The sequence below is a fragment of the Budorcas taxicolor genome, chromosome 1 (genome assembly GCF_023091745.1).
Source record: "Budorcas taxicolor isolate Tak-1 chromosome 1, Takin1.1, whole genome shotgun sequence".
Taxonomy (NCBI): Eukaryota; Metazoa; Chordata; class Mammalia; order Artiodactyla; family Bovidae; genus Budorcas; species Budorcas taxicolor.
In genome coordinates, this window is record NC_068910.1 from 215410741 (window position 1) to 215438525 (window position 27785).

Below are 27785 nucleotides of genomic sequence, written 5' to 3' on the forward strand. Positions count from 1 at the left end.
TTCTTTCCTTCTTTTTCTTTGGTTTTAGTTTGTTTCTCAAGGTTAAGATGAAGTTATTGTTTTGAGCTCTTCTTTTGCAAGTTAGGTGTTTATCGTTTACGTTTTCTCCAATTGCGCTTTAGTTGAATCCCATACATTTTTGTATATTGCTTTCATTTTCATTCATCTCAAAGTATTTCGTAAGTTTTCTTGATCATTGGTTATTTATGAATACATTGTTTCATTCTACATATTTGTGAATATTTCAGATTTCTGATACTGATTTATTTCATTCCATTGTGTTTGAAGGACATAATTTCTATGATTTCAGTCCTTTAAAACTCTTGAAGCTTGTTCTATGGTCCAGCATATGGTTTCATCTGAGAGTGTGCCACATGTACTTGAGAAGAATTTTGTATTCTGTTAGATGGAGCGAGTGTTCCTTTGATATCCGTTAGATCTAGTTGATGGTATTGTTCAGTTCTTCTGTTTTCTTTTTGCTTTGGTGTTCTTAATAGCCATTTTTAGTTTTTTTTTTAATTACAAACCTTGATACCATATGGATAGAAATTAAGAAATTTATTGAGTGTTTATTATATATATATCAGGAAGTGTCTTAGTTGCTAGAGATTTTTTAGTGAACAAAATAGACAAAAATCCCTATGGAGTTTACATTCTAGTGGGTATATGGACAGTAAAGAAATACATGCATAAAATATAAAATGTGGTGTTTGGTGCTGTTGGGAGAGGATTGTGCTACGTGTTGAGGGTGGGGTAGTTGTGTTGGGGGGCTTGCAGTTTTACTGGGCAGTCAAGAAATGCCACAGTGCTAAGATGACATTTGATTCAAGACCTGAAAGAGGTTTAGGTGTAAACCATGAAGATTCTCGATGGAGTCACACCCCAGGCAGAGGGACCGGCACATGCAAAGCTGGGGCTCAGGTTGTTCCAAAATCTTCTTCAAACTTGTTAAATGTGTGTCAGATAATGTTTCAGTGAAACTGCTCTGTCTTTTTGGGAATGTAGATACTTTATTTCTTGTTTGATGCTTATTTAAGTGCACTATGAAGGGTATCTCTTTTCCCCCTTTAATCTTACAGCCACACATCTTAGCACTTCCCATTTTATAATTGTGTTTGTTTGCTGGTTTACTTTCTCTCTTCTAGAATAAGAGCTTCCTGAGGGCAGAGATTTTATCTTTTTCGTGCACTGTTAAAGTCTAGTGTGTGGTAGGCACCTGATAACTCTTTGTGTAATGGTTCGTGAGTTGTCAGATATGACTTCTCAGTAGTTTCTTATGAACTTAATGTCTATAAATTCATAATAAAAACACTATGATGACTTTGAATCTATCTTTGTATCTCTTAATATATGTGTATATATCATTCATGTGTAGTACGTTTGTTTTTTGTTTTTTTTTCTTATTTTTTTTTTTTGGTTTAGAAAGCTGGGTATTTATTTGGATTTACAGTAATTAGCAAAATTCAGTCTCCTTGGAGGTGAAGGCCTCTCTCTGAGCCGAGGGCAGACCCTCACCCGGGGGCCCTCACACCGCGAAAACGGTCTGCTTCGGGAGCCCATGAAGCTGCGTCCAGCGTCCACTTCCGGGAGATGGCCGAGTCAGCCCGAGCCGCTCCCCGCCCCCGGTGAACCTGTGCGGTGCTGCAGGGGGCGCTCAGGCCAGCGTCCGCTGTCGGGGTTTGATCCGCGGATACAACCCCAGCAGGTTCCTGGGCACGTAGCCCTCCCGGTCCCCGAGGCGAGCCCACCACCAGTCGGTCTCGACCTCGTCCTTGCGCCGCAGAATGGTGAGCGCGTCCCCTTCGCGGAAGGACAGCTCGTCGCTGTTCTGGGCCTCGTAGGCCCACAGGGCGTACACCACCCCTTTGTTCATCACGCCCAGCTTCTCCTGCACGCCGCATAGAAACTGGGAGCATTGGATGTAGCCCTCCTCCATCTCCTCGCACTTGTCCGCCGCCGTCTCGATGTCGCTGATGGTGGAGGCAAAGATGGCAGCGCCGCTCTCCACCAGCTGCTTGCAGAGGTGGACGCTGTTGCAAGAGGCGGCACAGTGCAGGGGCGTCCAGCCGTCACTGTCGGCGGCGTTCACGTTGACCCCGAAGTCCAGCAGGAACCGCACGATGTGGTGGTGGCCGGCGCAGACGGCGTTATGCAGCGGGGTGATGCCCTCGTCGTTGGGCTTGCTGGGGTCCTCCACCTCGTAGATGACCCTCTGCACCAGGTCGAACTCGCCCTCCAGAGATGCGTCCAGGAGCAGTGCCAGCGGGTTGAAGCGGACCCGCAAGCCATGTCCCGTCCGTTCTGAGTTGGGCTTCTTCAGGTTGGTCCGCTTGCTCGTAGAGGCCGAGGACAGTGGCACAGCTGGGGGCGCCTGCTTCTCCCCTGGAGAGGGGGCCTCAGCCCCAGGGCTGGGGACCTGCTCAGTGGACGGGGCTGTGGCCACGTTGTTGTTGTCATCCTCGGCCGGCTCAGCCATCTGGCGGGTGTTCGGAGGACAGAGCAGGCCCTCGGGTTCAGGGGAAGGGAGCCGGTTGTCGTTGGCGTCGGAGGCTGGGTGGGGCTCTACGGGGAGCGAGGCGGTGGGCGGGGCAGGGCCGGCCTCGCCCAGGTTCCCGTTGGCAGTAGCGTTCTGATTGTCCACATCAGCCAAGGAGCCCAGGAAGTCCTGCGAGGGGCTGGGCTGGTAGAAGGGGGCGCCCCCCCATGCCGCCAGCCAGCGTGTTGAAGCGCTGGTACAGCAGCTTCTGGATGTTGGGCCCAGCAGGACCCTCAGGCTCTGTGATGGAGCTGCGCTTCTTCAGGGGCCGCGGCGCGTTGGCCAGCTTCCTGCGCAGGGCCTCCAGGTCGGCGTCGCTCTGGTAGCGCAGCGGCGAGTGCACGATGAGCGTCAGCTTGGTGGGAATGAGCAGCCGCTGCAGGCTCTCCACGGCCCGTCCCCAGGCGGCGCAGGGCTTTCGGGCTCTGGCTCCTTCTCGGTGCTCTCCCCGGGAGGCGGGGGCTGCGCGGCACCCGGGGCCAGTGAGCGGTGGAGGAAGGGCAGCGGGGACGGGGACGTGGAGCCCGACGGCAGAACCGGCTTCCCATATACTGCTTTAACCGACTTATTCACGGTGCTGTGCGCTGCTGGCTGGTAATTCTTAGGTGGTGTGGCTTGCTGGAGGTACATGGAGTATATGGAACTTGAATTCACCGTCTGGGGTCCTTTCCTGGGGGACTGTGGCCTCGACCCTTTATCAGCCAGGAAGGGCCTAATGGCCACAGTCAGCGGGAGTTCGGGTTTGCCATCTCCGGCTGGAAACACAGGCAGCCCTGCAGGCGGGTATGTGGGACTTGGGGGCACAGAAATCCTCTGCTGAATCTGCTGCGAGGAGCCCGGCTGGTGCGGGCCTCCCGCAGGGGGCAGTGGGGCGGGCTTCTGCCGACCGGGAAGGCCTGCGCTGGGCCTGGGCAAGCTGCCCTCCTTCCTCTTCTCCAGGGAGTTGGTTGAGCCCGGGCCCACAGGGGCAGGACTTGGGTACGTCCCATAGCTTGGGGGCAGCGGCTTGCTTACACCAGGCAGAGGGGGCGGCACTTTGCCGGTCTCCATGCCCAGCTTCTCTGGAGCACTCAGGGCTGACAGGGGCATGGGCTGGCTCGAGACGGGCCCCTGCTTGAGCGGCCCCTCAGCACTCGTGTCCTTCCAGTCCACGCCGGCGATCTGTGGTGGTCTCACCGAAGAGCTAGAATTCTGTTTTAAGGTTGGCCAGTTTCCATCATTGAGCTTTGCAAACGGGCTCGCGGGGCGCTGCGATGGGCCACGGCCAGGCCCGGCGTCAAGGTCCGACACTGTCCACAGACGGGTCGCTCTGGGTTGACCATGGCCATTGGATTTGGACCTTCCGTGGGCAGCACTCGAGGCGCCGGTGAGGGACTGGGGCTTCGCCGGGTCTCTGGGCGTGGGGCAGCTGCCGGTGCTGGGCACCTGGATATACGGCCCCACTGCTGCCACCCTGCCGGGTGCGCTCAGGGGTGATTGAGGCAACGACGTGCCGTTCAAGCGGCTCAGCTGAAGCTTCTTCCCGTAAAGGCGCTCATGCAGTTCGCTGATCCGCTTGTCCATCATGGCCACCTCCATGTTGCGCTTGTTCAGGAGTTCCTTCTGCTGCTGCAGCTTTGAGTTCTGCTCCTGGTTGAGCTGGTTACAAATCTGAAGCTCCTGGTACAGTCTTTTTAGCTCCACTGCTGCCGGTCCAGTCAGCTTGCCATTGTAAGGCTGGAACCCGTTCAGTTTTCCCTTCTTTAAATCTTCCAATTGTTGACTGAGTTGATCAACTCTTAAAATCGCAGTTTGTACCTCCTGCTTCTTTTCCTGGAACATGGCACTGAACCTTTCTATTTCAGCAGACAGATTGCCATTCATGATCTTGCTGTAGTCCACTTGTCCCCTCATGGCACGGATCTTCTTCAGCTTATTTTCCTGGGCTTCAACTCGCTCTTTCAGTTTCTGAAGCTTTTCATTTTCAGAAACAGACTGCTGCTGACGGCGCTCCTGCTGCTTTAGGAAATGTAAACGCTGTTCCTTGGCCACCAACATCTGCTGCTGGTTTTCAATCTGCTGTTGCTGCCGAGCTGCCATATCTTGCAGTTCTGAGAGGGTTAAGCTCAACACGTGGATTCCCAACCCCATTTTCAGTGCGTTTTTCTCCAGGTACATTTGTTACATTTCTCTGAGTTCTTTGCTCCTGGGTCTGACGGCCACCTTGTTCACTGCTCTCTGTTGGGGAATCTTCATGTCGAAGGAAAAATTTCACTTCTTCCCTTCGTGGCCCCCACTTCTGAAGATGTTCATACATCATATAATCAAAGGGTATGGGACGCTCATTTCCCCTCCACACTTCAGCTAAATGGCAACTGCCTTCTCCAGGTTCTTTGCAAAATTCGACAACATCACGACATGTTGTTTCTGGTGTTATAGGAACCTCTGTTAAAATCTGTTCATTGTTGCTCAAGAACACGGTTAATATCATCGGCATCATCGTGGCGCGGGTCCGCGGCGCCCTCGGCCGCCTGACAGGACGCGCGGCCGCCACCGCGCTCTCTGGCCTTCACGGGGAGGCGGCGACTGCGGCGGGCTGCAGAGCCTGGCCGGCCCTGTCGCGGCCGCCGGCGTGCTGCGTCGCTGTCCTGGGACCGGCTGCCGCCGCCGCCGCCTCCGCCTCCTCCGGCTGCCCCCATTTGTTTTAAACTAGAGAACAAGGAAGTAATTTGATTTAATTTTTTAAGGAGAAAAATTAAGTCGGCCTTTTTTGACTTCATTCTTTTGTAAACTGATGATTCACTGGTAAACGTTTTTTCTGCCTTGCTTGATTGTAGTTGTATGTTCCATTAAAGAAGTTATATATCTTGAGTTTCATGAATTCTCTGAACTTTGATTTGTATTAAGAATCTGTTGCCTTTCAGTTTTAATGGAATTATTTCCTGTTGTTTTCCAGGTTGTGTGATGGCTGAGCTTTTTACAGAAGGCGTGCCTCTGTTTGATCTCTCTCAACATTTGGCCTATAGAAATGGGCAGTTTTTCCCTGAGCAGGTGCTGAGTCAAATTGAAGATCGCAGTATCAGAGAGTTGGTAACTATGCTGCAAATATTTACCATAATGTTTTAAATAGAATTATATTCTCCCTTCGGTATTAGTTCTCTGGAAGGTTCTGAATTTGGCACAGGAAATAAAGCCCCATAGACTAATAGAAGCCTCCTATCGTTTTTAGTTTGTTAGGCAGAAATGTATAATTTTCCCCCCTTCTCAGACACAGAGCTCATTTGACTTTATATTACAAGCACACACACATACACACACACACACCTTTCCATTAGAATCCTAACTCTGCTTTGGACAGATTTGGAAGGAAATGAGGAGGTGCTTGGGCATTAGAGAGGTTGTCCAAGATAGAGCTTGCTGGTAGGTAATAAAGAGGATAAATATGTAAAATGAGGAGACAGGAGAATCAGCTTGAGTGTAGTACAGCAGTATAAGGGCATTTCATATAGAAGCAGCTGGCTTTGTAGACCTTCCTTGACTCTGAGGGCAATTCTGGCAGGGGAGCTGTTGAATTACCCATTACTATAGCAGATCAGATGTGAGGAATGCTGGGAGGTCATGTCAGCCGTATATATCCACACTGCTGTTTGAGGGGACTTTTTTTTTACAGCATTTACTACATAACTAATGCATCTGATGATGACTGTGAGCCATTGAAAGGTTACGGTATATTTAAAATATTCTTTAGGAAGGTAGGGAACCCTGCATTTTGATTTCTTTTAAAAATGTCAAATATTAAAAAGTAAGATGCTCCAGAGGAAGCCAGTTTAGCTCACATGCAGTGAACAAACAGTACACTGGGTTTCAGAGCTGGCATACCTGTCTGTTCTCGGGGTGGTGCTCATTATCATGTTGTGTTGGCTAAGTAACTTTATGAATTTGGGCCTACCTTTTCTTAGCTGTAGAAGGAATGAATTTGACTACTTTTAAAGACTTGATCCTCTTTATGTGTCTGGACCATCTAGAGTACGTTACTACGTGATTTCCTCTTGCTTTATACGGTGATGGGAGAGTCACATTTTACTCACTAGTCAGGTTCTGAAAGTAGTTTGAAAGGTAAAGATTGGAAAGAGTCAGTATGACCTTAGAATCCCTTTAAATCACGTGTAAATTGGTGTTGTAGCTTTGGTCTGATTTAATTTCCTTTTCTCAAATCTGTGTTTTACTTCCATTGTCCCCTTGGTGTATGTAACTCAGATGATTCACCGTGAACCAGATAAACGTTTAGAAGCAGAAGATTACTTAAAGTAGCAACGTGACAATGCCTTTCCTGAAATATTCTATACTTTTCTTCAGCCCTATATGGCCCAGTTTGCCAAAGAAACATTTCTTTCTGCAGATGAGCGTATTCTGGTTATAAGGAAGGATTTGGACAACATCATTCACAATCTGTGTGGACACGATCTGCTGGAGAAAGCGGATGGAGAGCCCAAGGAGAATGGGCTGGTTATCTTGGTGTCAGTTATAACGTCCTGCCTGCAGACCGTGAAATACTGCGACTCCAAGCTTGCCGCTTTGGAACTTATTCTCCATTTGGCCCCAAGATTAAGTGTAGAAATTCTTTTGGATTGTGTTACACCTTATCTTTTGCATTTCAGCAATGACTCTGTTCCCAGAGTAAGGGCCGAAGCCTTGAGGACATTGACTAAACTTCTTGCTCTGGTGAAGGAGGTTCCTCGCAACGATGTCAACATTTACCCAGAGTACATCCTGCCAGGCATAGCCCACTTGGCCCAGGATGACGCCACGGTCGTCAGGCTAGCCTACGCTGGTAAGAGCTTATTGTCCCAGTAAATGACCACTGACATCCTGAAGTTAGGGACCGTAATACCTCTTGTTTCTCTGGTATTTTTGGAAATTCCAAAGATAACCTTGAACTTTGGTCCTTGAATTATTTGTGTACATTTTGGTAATATGTATAGCTGCTCTGTTCCTGAAACTCAAGCTTTGTGTGTACTCTCATTATTTGAACTGATCAGAATTATTAAGTAAAAAAATACAGGACAGAATTTTATGATTTTACTGGGAGTACTAACATTTAATTTGGAGTACGATGTTTACAAGTATATGCTTCTGATCTAGTGTCTTTAGGCCTTTCTGAAGTTTCTCTGAACAGATATGTTTGCTTGAATATTGGTATTAGGGTATAATAGTCTATTGCTGTTGAAAAAAATTAATTTTGCTGAGTAGTTTGGTGTTGAAAGGACCTAGCCTGTTAGGTTACTGCATTTGAAGGTGCTTTCAGTTACAATGGGAAATAGATGGGGAAACAGTGGAAACAGTGTCAGACTGTATTTTGTTGGGCTCCAGAATCACTGCAGATGGTGATTGCAGCCATGAAATTACAAGACGCTTGCTCCTTGGAAGAAAAGTTATGACCAACCAGATAGCATATTCAAAAGCAGAGACATTACTTTGCCGACTAAGGTCCGTCTAGTCAAGGCTGTGGTTTTTCCAGTAGTCATGTATGGATGTGAGAGTTGGACTGTGATGAAGGCTGAGCGCCAAAGAATTGATGTTTCTGAACTGTGGTGTTGGAGAAGACTCTTGAGAGTCCCTTGGACTGCAAGGAGATCCAACCAGTCCATTCTGAAGGAGGTCAACCCTGGGATTTCTTTGGAAGGACTGATGCTAAAGCTGAAACTCCAGTACTTTGGCCACCTCATGCGAAGAGTTGACTCATTGGAAAAGACTTTGATGCTGGGAGAGATTGGGGTCAGGAGGAGAAGGGGACGACAGAGGATGAGATGGCTGGATGACATCACTGACTCGATGAACATGAGTCTGAGTGAACTCAGGGAGATGGTGATGGACAGGGAGGCCTGGCGTGCTGCGATTCATGGTGTCGCAAAGAGTCAGACATGACTGAGTGACTGAACTGAGCTGATACTTGTGTCTGCCCATCCTGAACCCCTCTCCCGCCTCCCTCCGCACCCCATCCCTCACTTTGAACTTGTATGGCTAAGTGTAATTAAACCACTCGTGTCAATAATGATAAATGTTTAAAAATCAATTAAAGTTTTCTCTTGTTGTAGTGTGCTTAAACTCAAGAGATGCTGGTATAGATTTGTATCTTGTGTCAAGTGAACTGACAAGTGTGTTGTGGTTTATGAGCATAAATGGAGAGATAAGTAATAGATCTTTTCAGACTTGAGAATTGCCCAGGAAAAGAAGAGGCTGTTCCTAATAAAGATATTTTCATTAACATGGTAGTATTCATCTGGAATCATCAGAGAATGGTATAGAGTTCTCCTGTCTAATTTAGGGTGAGTAGGCGATGCAAGGTATCAATAACTTGCTTGCAAGAGGTACATTTATGTTCTATTCAGAAAAGTGTTGAACCTAGCAAGCGTAGGGGGTGGGACTCCACGATGAAGGGAATCACTGTATTGGATAGACTAAAAAACGTCAGTTGTGGTGGGATGCATCTCTGTTTCAGAGATGTTACAAAGTGAAGAAAACGTGAGTCTTAGAATGAATAGAATAAGGCAGTTCCTGTTCAGTGCCACTGGCTGCTGAGAAGAGAAAGAGTGTGTCTTTGAGGGTATGGTCACATATTAAGCATGGGAGTGAGAGGGGAAGGGCAGAGGCAGGAATATGCAAGAATGGGAGGAGGAGGAAAGTGGAAGCCCAGAGCAGACAGAGTTAGCAGCAGGTGCGGCAGCAGCGCTAAGGAGCAGGTGTTTCCACAGCGGCCAGGAGTGGGGAATACTCTTAGACGATCAGAGAGAGAGAGGAGGCGGACCGCTCCCGGAGCATGGCAGACAGTGTCACGCTGGTTCAGCAGGAACCCAAGGATCACTGTAAAGCAGGCCCTTAAGGGGTGATGTGCGTGGGTAGTGGCCCTCTGAGGTGGTCCTGACTCGGTTACTGAGGAAACTGAGACTCAGGTTGGCTGACCAGTCATCTGGTGAGTGTCAAGGTCAAGGTGTGAGCCAGGACCGGGGTGATCCTAAAGGTCAGCTTTTTTTTTTTTTTTTTAAAGGTCAGCTTTTTAATTCGATGTGAAATGTGTTTCTCTGGTAGCCTACTGCGTGTCTCTTACTCAGTATGATGCTGTTGAAAAGATAGGTCTTTGTGGAAGAATTAAGCTTTTTTTTTTTTTTTTTTTGCCTCAGATGATTTGAATGCTGTATTTTGGTTATTTGGCATTTTTTCCAGTTTTATTGAGATGTCATTGACATACCTCACTGTATAGTTTTAAGATGTAGAGCATAATGGCTTGGATTACATACATTGGGAAGTGATTGCTATAGTAAGTTTAGTTAGCACCCATCATCTTACAAAGATATAATACAAAGCAATGGAAAATTTGTTTCCTTATAATGAGAACTCTTAGGATTTACTCCAGAACTTTCATATATGCCATACAGCAGTGTTAACTGTAGTTACCATGTTGTACAGTTCTGTACTTTTAGAAGAAGTTTATGTTTCATGATTAAAACTGGTAGTTTGGGTCTAGTAGATGATGAGATTAGTAACTAAAAGTCAGATTAGGTTAAGTGCTAAATTGGAAAGTCTTGCTTTTCTTTAGTTTAATGATTATTATTTATATGTATTAAGATTTAGGGAAGACAAGTTATAAGCATTATACAAATTTATGGTTATAATTATTATAAATTTTCTCCCTTTTATAGAAAACATAGCTCTGCTGGCAGAAACAGCTTTGAGATTCCTGGAATTAGTACAGTTGAAAAATCTCAACATGAAAAACAACCCAAATAGTGAAGAAATAGATGAAGTGACACTTCCCAGCGGAAATTATGACACAGGTAGTGTGACCTCCTCTTCCAAGCTTTCTGTTATTTAGAATGAATTGCTGTTGTTTAGAATGTGAATTTGCAGCAGAGTCTCTTATAATTCTAATGTAAATGAAAGAATACCAGATGTACAGAGGGAAGGAGTCCTGTGTTGGACTGTTCTCTTTTACTCTTTCTTATGCATTGTTATCTCATCCGAAAATGACCAACCTGTCACCACAGATTCTAAGCTCAGTAGTTTTTCAGCCAGAATTGACTTGTGTCAACAGCAAAGCTAGCTGAATTATAAAATAATTACAGGATAAAAGGAAAAACATTGACCACACCATAGCTAAGGAATCTAAACCTTTCCTACTATGTGAGTATGTTCTGACATACACTCCATCATAAACTGTTTGTTTCATACTACCTATGATTCTTGGTATCAAAACCCATACCTGCCAGGAGCCAGCACGGGAGATCCCACCCATGACAAGGTCATGCGGAAGAGTCCTGATAAGCAAGGCCTCAGGACTCGTCGGACCCCCTGGACCTGCTCGAGCATCTACCCCAAAACCAGAATCTGTCTCTCTTACTATTTTATGTCTTTCACCACTCGTTGGACATTAACCGGGGGCTATCCCCAGCCACCTTCCCCTGGAAAGAGTTTCCTTAGGGCTTTAGTTAATAAGTCTCCTGGACAAGATAAGAGTGTTTCAATTCAAACCCCCTGTTAGCATTCTAGCTTACTTGGCAGGTTTATCGAGACTCTTGGAACATTGTTGAGCCTATGCTTGCAGCCAAGCTCTCACATTCCTTACCCATTGTGTTCCTGAGAGTGCATGTAGTCAGCATGTAGTAGAAACAAGTAATGGCCTTAGCATCAGCAACATTAGAGTTTGAGTTAAGAAGTTCTTTCTTTGCTGTAACCTGCTGAATCTTTGCTCCATAAAAATGTAACTCTGTACTTTAAGGGTATCTTGGGCTAGGAATTTAAGAAGAAACACTTTAAGGGAAAATTATTGTTCTGGCTGACCAACCTTTATCAAAAAGAGGTCATAAAATATCAACAGGCGTCCGGGCCAGAAGATAATGTGCAAAAAATAAGACTCTTGCAGGAAGGAACCTGATTTCGATAAAAGTTATTACTGATGGAAAGTTGAGTCGACTGCATTTTTCACCTTGCTGTATGTATAACTCAGGGTATAAAAGCCCCGAAGAAAATAAAGTAAACGGGCCTCGCTCACCGAAGAAGCTTGGTCCCCCTGTGTCGTTCTTTCCTTATCTCTTTCTCTATCTTTCTTCATTCGCCGATGTCGTCCATCCTGAGGATGTCCCTGGACTCTGCTGAGGCTGGACCTCGGCACATACCTTTTATCATAAAGGAACACTGTAACGGTGAACTCTGTAAGGTCTATCCCTGGCTCACGTTTCTGTACATTCATACGGCTTTTTAACAGGCTTTTAGTTAATGTTTATTGTGTTGAATATTTGTAAGTCAAATAGTATACTAAGATGTTTTCTAAGATATTTCTAGTTCAGGAAAACTAGAGAAATCTACTTTTCAGATGGGGAAACAGTGGAAACAGTGGCAGACTTTATTTTTTGGGACTCCAAAATCACTGCAGATGGTGACTGCAGCCATGAAATTAAAAGACACTTACTCCTTGGAAGGAAAGTTATGCCCAACCTAGACAGTCTTGTCCGGACTTGCAGTGTGTTTTCTGGCTTTCTGAACTGTAGCTAACCAACACCTGCACCATCAAATTATATCCTGACCACTCTTAAGCAGCTTCACATCCTTAGGTTGATCTTATTGAACAGTATCTCTCTGGTGCTTCCCCGTCGTTTTTTCCTCTGAGCCTCATCAATGGAGCTCGTAAATAGTGAGGCAGTGGCCATGCTTGTACCATCTGCTGTTACAGTGTTTTTCAATCCATGTTTCATTTTCCCAGCTAGCCTTCAATGCTTTGCGTAGTGGGAAAGCTTAATGGAAAGCTTAGTTTCAGTGGTGGCTTCTGTAATCATCCTGTTTCCTCCAAGGAGTGAGAAAGACTGGCTCTGTATGTTTGCAGGAAAGAAAATTGATCACAATTTTCTTTGTTTTCCTTTTTTAGAGCTCCAAGCCTTCCATGAAATGGTCCAGCAGAAAGTTGTCACTTTGCTGAGTGACCCTGAAAATATCGTGAAACAGACCTTAATGGAAAATGGGATAACACGGCTGTGTGTGTTCTTTGGATGCCAGAAAGCCAATGACGTTTCGCTGTCCCACATGATCACTTTCCTGAAGATAAAAATGATTGGCATCTGCGTGGAGCTTTTTTTGATAGTATAGTTGGTACGTTTTTGTTTGTTTTTACATTGATCTTTAAGATTTGAATTATCTTCTCAAACAGGTAATTTCCATGCAGTACTACCAAATTTCGTTAATAAGGAAATGAATTCCTGGTATTTCTGTCTGTTTTCATGCTTTTGGGTGATGGGAATATCTTAGCTGATCAAGAGATTGAGAGGCACATACAAAGGGATTCTGTGTGGTCATTAAAAAGTGTGTTCTGAAAGAATATTTAATGACCTGGGAAAGTACCATGAAGTATTACTAAAGTGACTGAACTCAGTTGAGTGTAGGTAATAATAACAAATGATATCTTTATTAAAAAGGCTGAATATACTAAGATGTGAACAGTGATGATTTCTGGGGCTAGGGTTACAGGTAATTGGGTTCTTCTTTTCATTTTTCCATATTTGTCAAATTTTCTGTAGTAAACATGCATCACTTTTACAATCAGGAAATAACAGTATAATTATGATTGAAAATCAGTCTAATTAAAAAGGAAGCTTACAGACTTCGCTTCTTGTAAAACCAAAACTTTGTGAAAAATCAGTCGACTCTTTTCCCACTATTTTTTCAGAAATTTGCAATTCTTCATTTTCAGATTTATTTAAAGAAGAGAAATAATTTGTATTTTATCTACGTATGATTCCCGTTGTATTTAGATTCAGAATTAGAAAGAAATGAACTTATTTTGTGTAGATTAAGTCATGTTTTACACTAAGATTTAATATTTTTCATTTTGGAGTAATAACTGATCGTTTTCCACCTGCTTATACTGACCTTTTCAATTTTAGATTTGGTTATTTATGAAATATTATGTGCTAAAGCTATATTGTTACAATTACCCACTAACCCTTTATATATCATTTTACACATTGTTGTAAAACTTGTCTATTAACTCAAAAAGCTTAAAAACTGTTCTGCACACTGGTCAGCTTTACAGGTATCCAGACTTTTCTCATGTAGCAGAAGCTGTGGAGTTTATAGATTTTGATTTTCAGTAATCTGGGAAAGTAACTGATAACAGGTTTGCTGTTGGATATTTTTCCTAAAGAATAAAAATAGGAAAGAAACTCATCTAGCAATAGTATTCCTGTTTCTGCAAATATTACTGTATAATGATGTAGAGAAAAGGATACTTCCTGCTTTTGAAAAGTCTTGAAATTACTGTTCTTGCTTCGTTATAACTGGAGATTGCTGTACCTCCTCTTTTCAGACCTTTCTAGTTTGTTTTTAACTTCTGCGTTAGTTTATGGATTCATCTCAGCCTTCCGTCTTGGACTCCAGCTAACTCAGCTCCTAGACACAGTATCCTTTGCTTCTCACCTCCCTCTGTCTGTGTTGCTCCCTCCTTTTAAGTAATCTTGTTTTTATTTCTTTTCTTTGGAAAAGATATAGTTCTTTTCCAAAGATGAAACTTCATCTACCGGTCAGTTTATGTGGATTTTTTTAAAAACAAGATGGATTGATTGATTGATTGATTTTTTTGGCTTCTTATTTTTTGCACGGTCTTTACTGTTGCACTTGAGCTTCTCTAGTTGCAGCGAGCGAGGACTACTCTTGTCATGGATTGTGGGCCTCTCTTTGCTGTGGCTGCTTATGTCGTGGAATGCAAGCTCCAGGCGCATGGCTTCAGCAGTTGCAATGTGCAGGCTCAGGAGTTGCGACTTGCAGGCTTTAGGGCGTGAGCTCAGTAGTTGTGGCGCACGGGCTTGGTTGCTGCAGAGCATGCGGGATCTTCCCCTACCAGGGGTGGAAGCTGTGTCCCTTGTACTTACTGCAAGGTGGAGTTTTAACCTCTGGACCACCAGGGAAACCCCCATGTGTATTTTGAAACACGGCCTTTATGTTCTTTTTTCACTTTTAAAGTAATTTTCATTTCTTTTTTGTGTATAAAAGTTAATACATACTTGCTATGGAAAAATTGGACTTCCCAGATGGTACTAGTTGCAAAGAAGCTGCCTGCCATGCAGGAGACGTAAGAGATGTGGGTTTGATCCCTGAGTCACGATCCCCTGGAGGAGGGCCTGGCAACCCACTCCAGTATTCGTGCCTGGAGAATCCCCATGGACAGAAGAGCCTGGCGGCCTACAATCCACAGGGTTGCAAAGAGTCTGACATGACTTAGCACAGATGTAGAAAAATTGGAAGATCGAAAAACCTTAAAGAAAACAACTTCCTCCCAGTTCTCCAGCCCATGTACAGCCTCTGTTAATGTTTTGTTTTTTCCCTTCCTCTGGGTCATGCTTGCCTCCTCTTTCCACCCATCATCCCATTCTGCCATATATGCTGTGAGGCAATGTTATGTACTGGCTAAGAGTGGCACTGTTGTTTTATTTTTATTAATTGAAGGGTAATTGCTTTACAGAATTTTGCTGTTTTCTGTTGAACATCAACATGAATCAGCCATAGGTATACATATGTCCCCTTCCTCTTGAACCTCACTCCCGTCTCCCTCCCCACCCACCCCTCTAGGTTGACGCAGAGCCCCTGTTTGAGTTCCCTGCATCATACAGTGAATTCCCATTGGCTCCCTATTTACATATGGTAATGAAAGTTTCCATGTTATTCTCTCCGTGCATCTCACCCTCTCCCCCCACCCCCCCATAAATCTGTTGTCTATGTCTGTTTCTCCATCACTGCCCTACAAATAAACGCATTGGTACCATCTTTCTAGATTCCATATGCATGCATTAGTAAATTACATTTATCTTTCTCTTTCTGACTTACTTCACTGTGTATAATAGGCTCTAGGTTCATCCACCTTATTAGAACTGACTCAATTGCATTCCTTTTTATGGCTGAGTAATATTCCATTATCTCTCTCTCACACACACACAAACACACACACACACCCCACAGCTGCTTTATCCATTCATCTGTCGATGGACATCTAGGTTGTTCTAGCTGTTGTAAATAGTGCTTCAGGGAACACTGGGGTACACGTGCCTTTTTTCAGTTGTGTTTCCTCAGGGTATATGCCCAGGAATGAGATTCCTGCATCCTATGGTGGTTTTATTCCTAGTTTTTTAAAGAAATCTCCATACCGTCTTCCATGGTGGCTGTATCCATTTACATTCCCACCGACAGTGCAAGAGCGTTCCCTTTTCTCCACACCCTCTGCAGCATGTATTGTTTGTAGACTTCTTGGTGATGGCCATTCTGACCAGTGTGAGGTGATAGCTCATTGTAGTTTTGATTTGAATTTCTTTAATAATCACTTCGTTGTGTCTGACTCTTTGTGACTCTATGGACTGTAGCCCGTCAGACCCCTAAGTCTGTGGAATTCTCTAGGCAAGAATACTGGAGTGGGTTGCCAGTCCCTCCTCCAGGGGATTTTCTAGTCCAGGGATCAAACCTGGGTCTCCCGCCTTGCAGGCAGATTCCTTACCGTCTGAGCCTCCAGGGGTGATAATCAGTGATGCTGAGGTGTCTGCTCGTGTGATTGCTGGCCATCTCTATGGCTTCTTTGCAGAACTGTCTGTTTAGATCTTTTCCCACTTTGTGATTGGGGTGTTTGTTTTTCTGGTATTGACTTGTATGAGCTCCTTATACGGTTTGGAAGTTAATCCTCTGTCAGTTGTTTCATTTGCTGTTATTTTCTCCCATTCTGAGCATTGTCTTTTCAACTTGCTTATAGCTTCCTTTGCTGTGCAAAAGCTTTTATTTAGGTCCCGCATGTTTGTGTTTGTTTTTGTTTCCATTACTCTAGGAGGTGGGTCATAGAAGGATCTTGCTTTGATTCGGTTGCTGTTGAACACTTGCATCAAGTGTTTAAGAGCAGCCACTCTGGACACCAGATTGCTAGGTTCCAGCTCTGGCTTTGTCACCTACTGATTGTGGTTCTGGGGAAATCAGCTAATCTTCTGTGTGCCTCTGTTTCCTTGTCTGTAAAATGAGGATACTTTTATTCACTAACCCACTAGTTGTTTTGAAGATAAAATGAATTAACAGATGTAATAATGCCTAGCACCTAAGTGCTCTGAATGTATTATATTACTTCTCAGTCTTGTTGTTTTTTAAACCTTTATCTAGTAATGTGTGTATTCTGAACAGTTTCTCATGTTATTAGAAATTCTTGAAAACCATAATAAGTAGAAATATTTTATTATAGTTTTACCAAAATGTAATGAACTGTTCTTTTGAATATTTAGATTGTTTATACCCATCTGTTGAGTTTAGTTGCTCAGTCTTGTCCGACTCTTTGCAACCCCATGGATGGCAGCACGCCAGGCCTCCCTGTCCATCACCAAATCCCGGAGTTCGCTCAAACTTGTGTCCGTTGAGTCGGTGATGTCATCCAGCCATCTCATCCTCTGTCGTCCCCTTCTCCTCCCGCCTTCAGTTATACATCTAACCATTTCCATGAATATTTTCTTCTGATTACTTTCCCAGGTTAGGAGGCAGAAATTTTAATTACTGAGTTAAATAATATGAGTATACTTTTAGAACTTGACACATTTTGTCAGCTTTTCAGAGAGATAGTATCACTGTCTACGCTGTTGGGTATTGTTGAGTAGTATTGCACAGCCTTCCAGTGTGGAGTAGGTTGATTCAGTCAGTCTTTGTTGGTAGCTTAAAGTGATGACTTGTTTTGATGGATATTTATTTGCCTATCATTGAAGGTGAAAAAAATTCCTCATGTTGATTACTCGTTCATATTTCTTACTATGAATTTTTAATTTATTATTTTGGCCCTCATTTTATGATGGCGTTATGCCCTTCTGATAATCTTTTGAGCCTTTTATATCTACATTAAAAACAACATTTTATCACTTCTATGGCAAATAACCTTTTCTCAAGTAACTTGACTATTATTTTTTATGTTGTTTAAAATAATTTTAGTCTTGTCAACTTACTTGATCTTTTCCTTCTTGATTTTTTTTTTTTTTACTTTTGCACTTAAATCTTTTTCCATTTCAGAATTAGGTTAATTATACGTTGGGTGCATGTCGTTTTTTTTGTATTAAAGCTTTAGTTTTTTTACATAGAGGTAAGAATCCGGCCTGCAATGCAGGAGGCCTGGATTCGATCTCTGGGTTTGGAAGATCCCCTGGAGGAGGGCATGGCGACCCACTCTAGTATTCTTACCTGGAGAATCCCATGGATAGAGGAGCCTGGCGGGCTGCAGTCCAAGGGGTTGCAGAGGGTCGGACACGACTGAGTGACTAAGCACAGCATAGCATGAACTGCTTAGTTAATCTTTATTTGGGGCTGTGGTGTGAGGTGAAATCTAAATTTTTCTCAGGAATGTAACTAGTTTTCCCAACACCACTTACTCAACATTTCATTTATTTTCCATTTATTTGTGAAGCTTCTATTATCGTCTGTTGCACGCATATATCTTTTAGGCTCCCTTTTCTAGGTATCCTATTCCACTGATTTTTGTTTTCACTTCTCTACTCAATATTATACTCTTTATAGTTATATTTTAATTATTATATATTTATAAGCAATGTTAGTATCTGGTAGAATAAGCTCCCCGAATGTCAGTCTTTTCCAAAATATTTTGAGCTATGTTAGTTTGTTACACATTTTATTTTGTAAAGTTTCTAAATAGAATTCACTGGAACTTTAGTGTTTTTTCTTTTACTACAGAAAACAATTCTAAAATTCTTTCTCAGTTATAAGGGAAATATGCTTTTGCAAATTACTCAAACTATAAGAAGTGATGTATGAAAGGCAGTAATGAAAGGCAGTAGTTGCACTTTGCAGAGGCACGCACTCTGGTGTGTGGTTTTGGTTTGATGTCTTCAGGAGACTGTTGCTATCTTATATAGTATTTTCACATAGTTCTTTCTAGGAGTATCAGTTTTATACTTTATCTCTTGACTTTTTCCTGTGCCAGATGAAGAGTTACCTCACTCATGTCATAATCTGATCCCCCTTGTCCTCTCTGTTTTGAGGTGTTGATCACTGTGTTGGCAGTGGTTGTTTTTAGATTGTTGTTTTTGTAACTTTGAAGTAATTCACTTGTTTCTTAATTGGCCTTCTGATTTGGACTGCAAAGAATTTTGTGTTTCCCTCCTTCCTCTTTCACTGCCTTCATTCCTTTTTAATCTTTTTCTTTCTGCTTCTTCTGTTGGTTGATAATTCAACTAACAATTGCCTTTTTATGGTTGATAATCTTTAAATTCTGTTCTGTAATCATAATGAAGTCTCTTCTGCTTGTATAGACTAATTCTGAAAATTCAAAATAATTTACGTGAGTGTGTCAATTTTATTGACTTTAGCACCAAGTAGTGGGCTGTACTTATAATTGCTTCACTACAGTTCTGATGCCATGACTGTTCTCACTTGATGAGAATGTCTGTAGCATCAAGGTCAATGGATTCTTTTTTCTATCCTCTGCAAACAACTAAATACATAGTACATTGTAATTTATTTCATTTTTACACACTAACTTTCTTGAACAGTTTTTTTTTTTCGTCCTGAAGTTTGAGTTTTTTGTTTTCCTTTTAGAGAGAAAATATACCTCCTTCACTCTGTCTGTAATATCTAGCTTCTTTCTTACTAGTTTTACCTATTGCTTGTAATCTCTTCCATTTTTCTTCTTAATAACATTTTTGAAGTTTATCTTCTAGGTTTAATTTGGGCTGATTGATTTCTAGGTCTTTACTAGGTTTTATCCTTTTCCCCCCTTGAATTCTTGCTTTATATTTACCATTTTGTGTTTCTACATTTTCCTCATTTTGTTGGCAGACATCCTCAAGAAACTCTCTTAGAATGTTTGCATGGGAGGTAACCAGGTGTAGTTCTTGCATGTCTCACGCTGACTCACTTTTGTATCCTCATTTTATGGAGAGTCTGGGTTTGCAGTTCCTTCCATAATCTCAAGGATCTTGCCCTGTCGTGTTCTGGCCTGCATGGGTGCTGAGATGATGGTCAGATTCCCGTCTGATTCTAGTTCCTTTTTAGGGGATCTGTGTTTTCCCTTCTGTAAGCTTACAGAATCTTTTTCCCCTTGGTGTCACAGAATTCTTGATGATGGGCATTGGTGTGGGTCTTTTTTATTTATTGTGCTGAGTAGGAAATGCAGTGTCTCTCCATGGGTCATTGCTTAATATATTTGGCTTTTGATTCGTTTTATTCCCTGGTGGCTCAGTGGTAAAGAATCTGCCTGCAGTGCAGGAGACCCAGGTTCAATCCCTGGTCGGGAAGATCCCCTGGAGAAGGGAATGGTAACCCAGTCCAGTATTCTTGCCTGGAGAATTCCCTGGATAGGGGAGCCTGACAGGCTACAGTCCATGGGGTCACAAAGAGTTGAGGACACGACTGGGCAACTAACACTTTGACTGATGACATTTGTACTTTCAGGTATACAAAAATCATGTGTGGTTGCTTCTCTTTTTCAGGTGTCGCTGCCTATGTTGGCTGGCAGAGCTCCTCAATTCTCAAACCCCTGCTGCAAGAAGGTCTTAGTGATGCTGAGGAATTTGTTATTGTGAAAGCTCTTAACGCCCTTACCTGTATGTGTCAATTAGGGCTGCTGCAAAAACCCCATGTCTACGAGTTTGCCAGTGATATAGGTAAGCTTTTGCTTGTTAAAATTAGGATGGGAAACTGAGGGAGTGGTAAGAGAAACATGGGCTTCCCTAGGGGCTCACATGGTAAAGAGTCTGCCTGCAGTGCAGGAGGCCTGAGTCCCATCACTGGGTTGGGAAGATCCCCTGGGAAAGGGAATGACTGCAACTGATTGATAGCATTGTGAAATTTCTAGACCATCTAGAGTCAGATTTTCAGCTCTTTGGTCTCTTTTGTGTGTGTGTGCACAAGCGTGCACACCCTCATGCATGCTTATGCCGGCATGCGTGTTGTATGTGAGTGACACGCAGGCCACTCACAGGAGCATTGGTTCTCCAGCCCAGGCTGGGAAGTACACCTTTGTTTTAATCTGTAGTTAAGTCTTGGTGATCCTTGAAAGATGGAGATTTTTTCTTTCAACACAATGTAGATAAAGGCTTTATCTGCTCTGAAGAGGTAGCTTATGTTTTTGGACACTTGATTGTTAGAGACTGTATGTGAGAGACTGTCTATGACTTCTGTCATTACACGGATCACCGGTTAAACACTTGAAGTATCGCCGTTACTACTGTTAGTAATTTTATTAACCAATGAAAGGATTAATTCCTTGACCTTTATACTAGTTAACCTATGCTTATCCATTTAAAATTCAGAATAAGAACAAACAGGTATATGTGACCCTTTGTAAAAGTAAAAATATTAGAAGCTTTTAGTTTTTGTATCACTTCATTTTAAGGAAGTAACCAATGTGAGATTGCAAGTTGGCTTTGTACTGAGAAAACATGAAATCTTAGACAGTTACCTTTTTAGATAAAATCTTTTATTACTGCTTAATGCTTTGCCAATAGAATTTATAAAAACTCAAAATTAATTAGATTTGATTGATAAGTTTTTCTTGAGGGAATCCTTGGAGAAAAAAAGACAAAGAAATTATTATTTTGATTATATAAATTAGATGGTTAGATAGTAGAGGTAGTTTTTATGCATGAATATAGATTTTTAAAAGAAGAAAACTGTGGAAATTTGAGTATAGGTAGATTTCTTATTGTGCACTCTAATAATATCTATAATCATTCTTTTAGATTGTAATCCTAATTTGAATTTGTTGATGATTATGTTAAAAAGAATTTAATAGTGAAATTTTGAGTGTTGGCAATGTAATTGTGATAAAAATCTCTGCTACACTGAGATGCTTTTTTGTGTGTGTAATCGACAAAGTGCTAAACCTTGAGGGAATCCTCTTTTTTCCTCAGTTTTTAAGGAGCTAATAGCTTGGGAAGCCAAAATCACTAACGTAATAAAAGGTATAGAATGCCTTTTGCATGTCTTGTGCTGTGTGGTGTAAGGCGGATGCAGAAAGCACCCTTCACATAAGAATACGAAAGAGAGAATGTGTCATCCCAACAAATATCTTGCTGCCTGGAATATTTTCCTGCTCATTGCTCACATCAACGTTGTTCTTTTCCTCCTGTGAAAGTGGCATTGCCTTTTAAAAAGGGTCAAAGTGTCCTTGCTTTTGACTTTGATATTCTTTATTCTGATGAAAATCCTCTGTGTATATATATCTATTTGTATATTATAACTTCACATAATGTATTCTGTTGCTTATTTGGAAATTATTTTTGATATTTAATATAGTATATAAGTAACATTTTATTTATCTGCAGAATGGATGTCTGTCCATTTTTAAGCAAAAGTTATCATAAAAAATAGTTTTTTACCTCTCTTGCCAAAATCTACAGAGATTTTTCTGAGTTCTGCTGTTTCTCGTCGGGGTCTTCAAATGTCTTAAGTTTAACATAAAAGTAATTATCTTGAGGTATAGAATAAATTTGGAGCATTTTGGATGTGGAACTCCCTTGGAACTAGAACTGAATGTGATACTACCTATGGGGATGAAGACGAGCCTTGCTGAGAAAAATCAAGCAAACAATCATTTGTTGGCATTTTGAACTGTTTAAAAGAAAAATGTTTAGAAATACCTACTTACTTAAAAACCAGATGATAAGCTGTGTGCCTCTCTCTGTTGTTCTGTCTTTATGTGTGGTTAGTCTGTTCTAGTGATTCTTCATGGGAATTGGGCGGGTGGTGGTGATGATCATAATTGATATTAATCAGTCTTCCCACTCTGAATTTATGAAAACTCACCTTTCCCTCTTTCGTCGTTGTTCAGTGGCCAAGTCGTGTCCTAGTCTTTGCGACCCCATGGACTGTGGCCCACCAGGCTCCCCTGTCCGTGAGACTTCCCAGGCAAGAATATTGGAGCCGGTTGGCGTTTGCTTCTCCAGGGATCTTCCCGACCCAGGGATCGAACCCGTGTCTCCTTCCCTGGCAGGCAGGTTCTTCACTGCTGAGCCACCTGGGAAGCCTCCCTTTGCTTCCACCTGTCCCCAGAAAACTGGAAGTGTATTGGATGTTTTATGGAAAATCCTCTTGATTCTGTTTTCTCGTATTTGGCGTGTTTGAGGTTCTCTGTATCCGTTAGCTGCTTACCGACACAGTAATGCTGTGTGAAAATCAACCGTGAGATCTCAGGAAGTGCTTCAGTCAGGTTCTCATCACGCATCTAGGTGTGAGCTCTGTGGGCGGCTCTGCTTCAGGCCTCGCGTCTCCCGGCCGGTGTGTGGGGACTGGGATGCATCTGTCTCCCCTGGGCCCACGTCGGAGGACAGCTCCTCCCTGGGTGGCGTCCTGGGCGGAGGCAGAAGCCCAGCCGTGCTGTGCATTTCGAGCCTCTGTCTGTGACGCCTGCAGACACCCCATTGGCCAGAGCAGGTGCTGTGACTGAGATGAGGGGCGGGCAGAGAGGGCCCCTTTGTGCAGGTGAGCGCCAGGTAAGGGTGTGCCCGTGCAGCTCAGGTAACACAGAGGACCGGGGCCATGGATCCCGCCTCGTCTTCTGCCTGACTTCTGCCAGGTCGTCTTTTGAGTTCCTTTCTGGAGGTTTTTCAGTGTTTTTCCAGCCCTCATTTTCTCTGTTGTCAGAGGGAAACTTCAGCTCTTCCATCGTTGGCTGTCTCAGAAGCTGCAGGGTGTTAATGGAATGACCACAATCACCTCCATGTGTAGAAGAATTGGAAACGGGAGAACTCTGGAGACAGATACTTTGAACAGTTTTTTTCTCTTGCCCTATTTAAGTAATATTGGCACAAAATAGTATTCTTTTTTTTTTTTTATCATTTCTTAAATTTATTTTTTATGGAACTGGCCCGGTTTGTAAGATCATCCAGGTTTCATGTGTACAGCATTGTGTTTCTGCTTCTGTGCACATTGCAGTGTTCAGTTCAGTTCAGTCGCTCAGTCATGTCCGACTCTTTGTGACCCCATGAATCGCAGCACTCCAGGCCTCCCTGTCCATCACCAACTGCCGCAGTTCACTCAGACTCACGTCCATCGAGTCGGTGATGCCATCCAGCCATCTCATCCTCTGGCGTCCCCTTGTCCTCCTGCCCCCAATCCCTCCCAGCATCAGAGTTCCAGGTTGCATAGGAAATAAAGCTAAATTTTGTCAATAAAGCTATAATGAGCATAGAAAGTAAGTGAAGTCGCTCAGTCATGTCCGACTGTTTGCGACCCCATGGACTGTAGCCTACCAGGCTTCTCCATCCGTGGGATTCTCCAGGCAAGAATACTGGAGTGGGTTACCATTTCCTTCTCCAGGGGATCTTCCCGACCCAGGGATCGAAGCCAGGTCTCCCGCATTGGAGGCAGACGCTTTAACCTCTGAGCTACCGGGGAATCCCCAAATGAGCAGAGGGGTGCATATATCTTTTTGAATTAGTGTTTTATTGTTTGGATAAATCACTTACGTGTGGCACACCAAATAGCCAGAAATAGCTGGATCTTATGGTAGTTCTGTTATTAACTTGTTGAGGAATCTCCACAGTGCTTTCCATAGTGACTCCTCCAGTTTCCACTTCTACAGTGTAAAAAAGGTTTCCTTTTCTACACGTGCTTTCCAGCACTTGCTGTTTCTCATCTTTTGACAGTGTGAGGTGATAGCTCGTTGTGATTTTGATTTGCATGTCCCTTATAATCAATGATGGTGAAAATGTTGACATGCGTCTGCCAGCCAACTCTCTGTCTTTGGAGAAATTCAGCTCCTCTGCCCATTTTTGCTGCAGGTTGTTGTTTTTGGCTGTTGAGTTATCTGAGTTCTTTATATATATTGACATTAACCCCTTATGAGCTCCATGACTTGCAGATAGCTTCTCCCAAGCTATCTTGTTTTGTGCAGAAGCTTTTTAGTTTGGTGTTGCCCCATTTGTTTATTTTTGTTTCTCTTGTCTGAGGAGACCTATCTGAAGATTTTGCCAAGACTTTTGTCAGAGAGCATGCTGTTTATGTTTTCGTTCGTTCCGTTTTTCCAGCGCTATTTAAGAGACAGCCTTTCTCCACTGTATATCATGTGCTCTTGTTCACAAGTGTGGGTTTATTTGTCTCTGGGTGATGATCTATCCACTGGTGTAAGTGGGGTGTTAAAGTCCCCTGGCTCCTCTCTTGCGGTCCGCTCTTGCTTTAGGTCTGTTAATGATCGTTTTGTTTGTTGTGGTGCTCCTGAGTTAGGGGTGTGTGTGTGTGTGTGTGTATAAATCACTGTTATGTCTTCCTGATGCATCGTCCGGTTTGTTGTTACATGCTGTTCATCTTTGTCTTTTGTTGCCTTTTTTGGCTTGAAGCCTGTTTTACTTGATGTGAGTATGGCTGCATTCCTCTGATTAGGCTGTCATTTGGAGCCTTCTGTCCCTTCTCTTTGAGCCTATGTTTGTCCTTAGAGCCGAGTTAAGTGTCCTGGCGGCAGTACATATAGTTGGCTCTTATTTTTTCTTTTAACCTGTTATCTTGTATCGGGTTGTAGCCGATTAACAACGTTGTGGTGATCGCTTCAGCTGAACAGCAAAGGCCTGAGCCGTCCATAGATACGCATCCATTCTCCCCTAAGCTCCCCTCCCGCCCGGGCTGCCGCATGACATTGCAGAGTTGCATGTGCTGTGCGGTGGCTGGTCATCTGCTTCTGATACAGCAGTGTGCACAGATCCGCCCCGGGCTCCTGTGCCTTCCACCGGCCTTCCCCCGTGGCAACCACGGCTTCATTCTCCAAGTCTGTGTGTCTCTTGCTGCTCTGCAGATGAGTTACCTTGAAACGTTTGTGTTTAGGTTCCGTGTATAACGGATGTCACGGGCTTCCTTGGTGTCCCCTACGGTAAAGAATCTGCCTGCAATGCGGGAGACCTTGCTTTGATCCCTGGGTGGGGAAGATCCGCTGGAGAAGGGAATGGCCACCCACTCCAGTATTCTTGCCTGGAGAATCCCACGGACGGAGGAGCCTGACAGGCTACAGTCCATGTGGTTACCGTGAGGTTTATATAAAACATCTCACAGGTACATGTGTCTTTTTCAATTCTGGTTTCTTCAGGGTATATGCCTAGGAGTGGGATTGCTGGGTTATATGGTGGTTTTATGCCTGATTTTTGTTAAAGGAATCTCCATACTGTCTTCCATAGTGGCTATATCAATTTACATTCCTGCCAAGAGTACAAGAGGGTTCCCTTTTCTCCACACCCTCTGCAGTATTTATTGTTTGTAGACTTTTTGGCGATGGCCATTCTGACCAGCGAGAGGTGATATCTTATTGTAGTTTTGATTTGTAGTTTCCTCTTCATCTATTTATATATATATATATATGACATATATATCATTGGAAGGACTGATGTTGAAGCTGAAACTCCAGTACTTTGGCCACGTGATGCGAAGAGCTGACTCACTTGATAAGACCCTGATGCTGGGAAAGATTGAAGGCAGAAGGAGAGGGGGATGACAGAGGATGAGATGGTTGGATGGAATCACTGACTCGATAGACATGGGTTTGGGTCAAGTCCGGGAGTTGGTGATGGACAGGGAGGCCTGGTGCGCTGCAGTCCACGGGGTCGAAAGAGTCGGACACGACCGAGGGACTGGACTGAACTTCGTTTGTTTAGACTTCTGTGTTTCTAAGTTTGTTCCTTCATTCGTGTGATACTTGTCTGCCTTTTCATGATTAGTTCTTAAACCTACTGTGTCTGAGGTCTCCTTTTCCCAGGCTTCGAGGGTGAATTCTTTCTTCCTTTTGGTTTCTGCCCGCCTGAGGTTGATCCAGTGGTTGGTGTGAGCTTCATGTAGGGTGAGATTTGTGCTGAGTGTTTGTTTGTGTCTTTGTTTTTCCTCTAAGGGGCAAGGCTGAGTGAGGTGGTGATCCTGTCTGCTGATGATTGGGTTTGTGGTTTTGCTTTGTTTGTTGTTCAGATGAGGCATCCTGCACAGGATGCTACTGGCGGTTGGGTGATGCGGGGTCTTGTATTGAGGTGGTTTCCTTCGTGGGGGTTCTCACTATTTGATACTCCCTAGGGCGAGTTCTCTGGTCGTCTAGGCTTAGAGTCAGTGCTCCCACTGCAGAGGCTCAGGGCTGGATCTCGCCAGTCCCAGCACAAGGGGCTCCTCGTGTTCTCATTCTAGACGCATGGGCTTTAAAGGTTTCCGTTTCGGAGACACTGGGACCTCCTTGCAGCGATGACTGAGGTCAACGTTCTTCTGGTGAATCGGGAGAAAGACTTCCTGTTTTCCTCCGGGGAAGCCTGCCCGCACCTCGCGCACCTCGGCGGGCTCCTCGCAGTCACAGAAGCTGAGCCGCACGCGGGGCTCCGGAAAACCTCAGAAGATGCCTTCTGTCCCTTTGGGTGGGATGGTCACTGAAGGGGGTGGTCCTTCTCGGGTGCTGGTGCCATTCTGCTTTCTCAGAAGCATCCTTGCTCGCTGACAGAGTCATGAGCGCAAACTTTCTTTCTTGCATGTTAGTCTCTTTAGTTAAGTGTCCCTTCTGTTCATTAATTTCATTCCTGAGCTCACTGGACTGCCTCTGAGTTTTCCCGTGGCTCTTTGAGTGTCCTCATGACAGCTGTCTGGAATTCTCTGTCAGATCCCTGTACTCAGTGGCTTTAGTTTCTGGAGAATTTTCCTTTCCTTTTTGTGGCACAATCTTCCTGCTATTCTTCAAGGTGCTTGATGAGGGTGTTTCTCTTCCTGTGCCTTGGAAATAGTGAAGGCTTCTTGATTCTGGTTCAGCAGGCTGGAAGTTAGTAGTCTTTCTCTGTTGTCCGTTAGGTGGCACTATAGCCTAACTTTTAAAGTTCATTTGTGCGTGCTGCCTCTGGTTGTCTTGAGGAGCCTGAGGCGCCCACCCTCTGCTGCCTGGGTTAGGGCTGTCTCCCTGTACCCTCATGGCCGCTCCCCGAGCTGCTGGTGGTGGTGTGCCTTGCGCTGCCGCTGTTGCTAGCGTCACTGCCCGGGCATCAGGGTAGTGGGCCCTTGGTCACGTGCAGGGTCTCCCGAGCCCCTGGCACTGCTCTCACACGACGAGGGGAGGGTGGACAAGAGCTGGGGGCGCGGGCCCGTCTCTGTCGGGCCTCGTGTTGCAAGGTGTGAGGGCTTTGCTGCCGTGGTGGGAGGTGGGGGGGCTGGAGTTGTGGGCGCCTCTGTGACTGGGGCGACGGGATCCTGGCCCACTGCCGCTGCCGCCCGGTCACCGGAGGCTGTCGGTGCTGCCACAGGGGAGGCCAGAGCCTCAGGGGCCGCGGCT

The 27785-nt window shown here is 44.1% G+C and overlaps 2 protein-coding genes across 2 annotated transcripts in view; one reads left to right on the plus strand and one right to left on the minus strand.

The window, feature by feature from the left end:
* PIK3R4 (phosphoinositide-3-kinase regulatory subunit 4) overlaps positions 1-27785 on the plus strand; it is a 328716-nt gene that overhangs the window by 5032 nt on the left and 295899 nt on the right. The gene's annotated exons all lie outside the window — the stretch shown is intronic.
* Positions 1427-5052, minus strand: LOC128053771 (apoptosis-stimulating of p53 protein 1-like). The gene is given in 5 exon segments (XM_052646194.1): positions 1427-2701; positions 2703-2929; positions 2932-3761; positions 3867-4639; positions 4641-5052. Coding segments are annotated over 5 exon segments (3252 nt in total). The 5' UTR covers positions 5016-5052; the 3' UTR covers positions 1427-1654.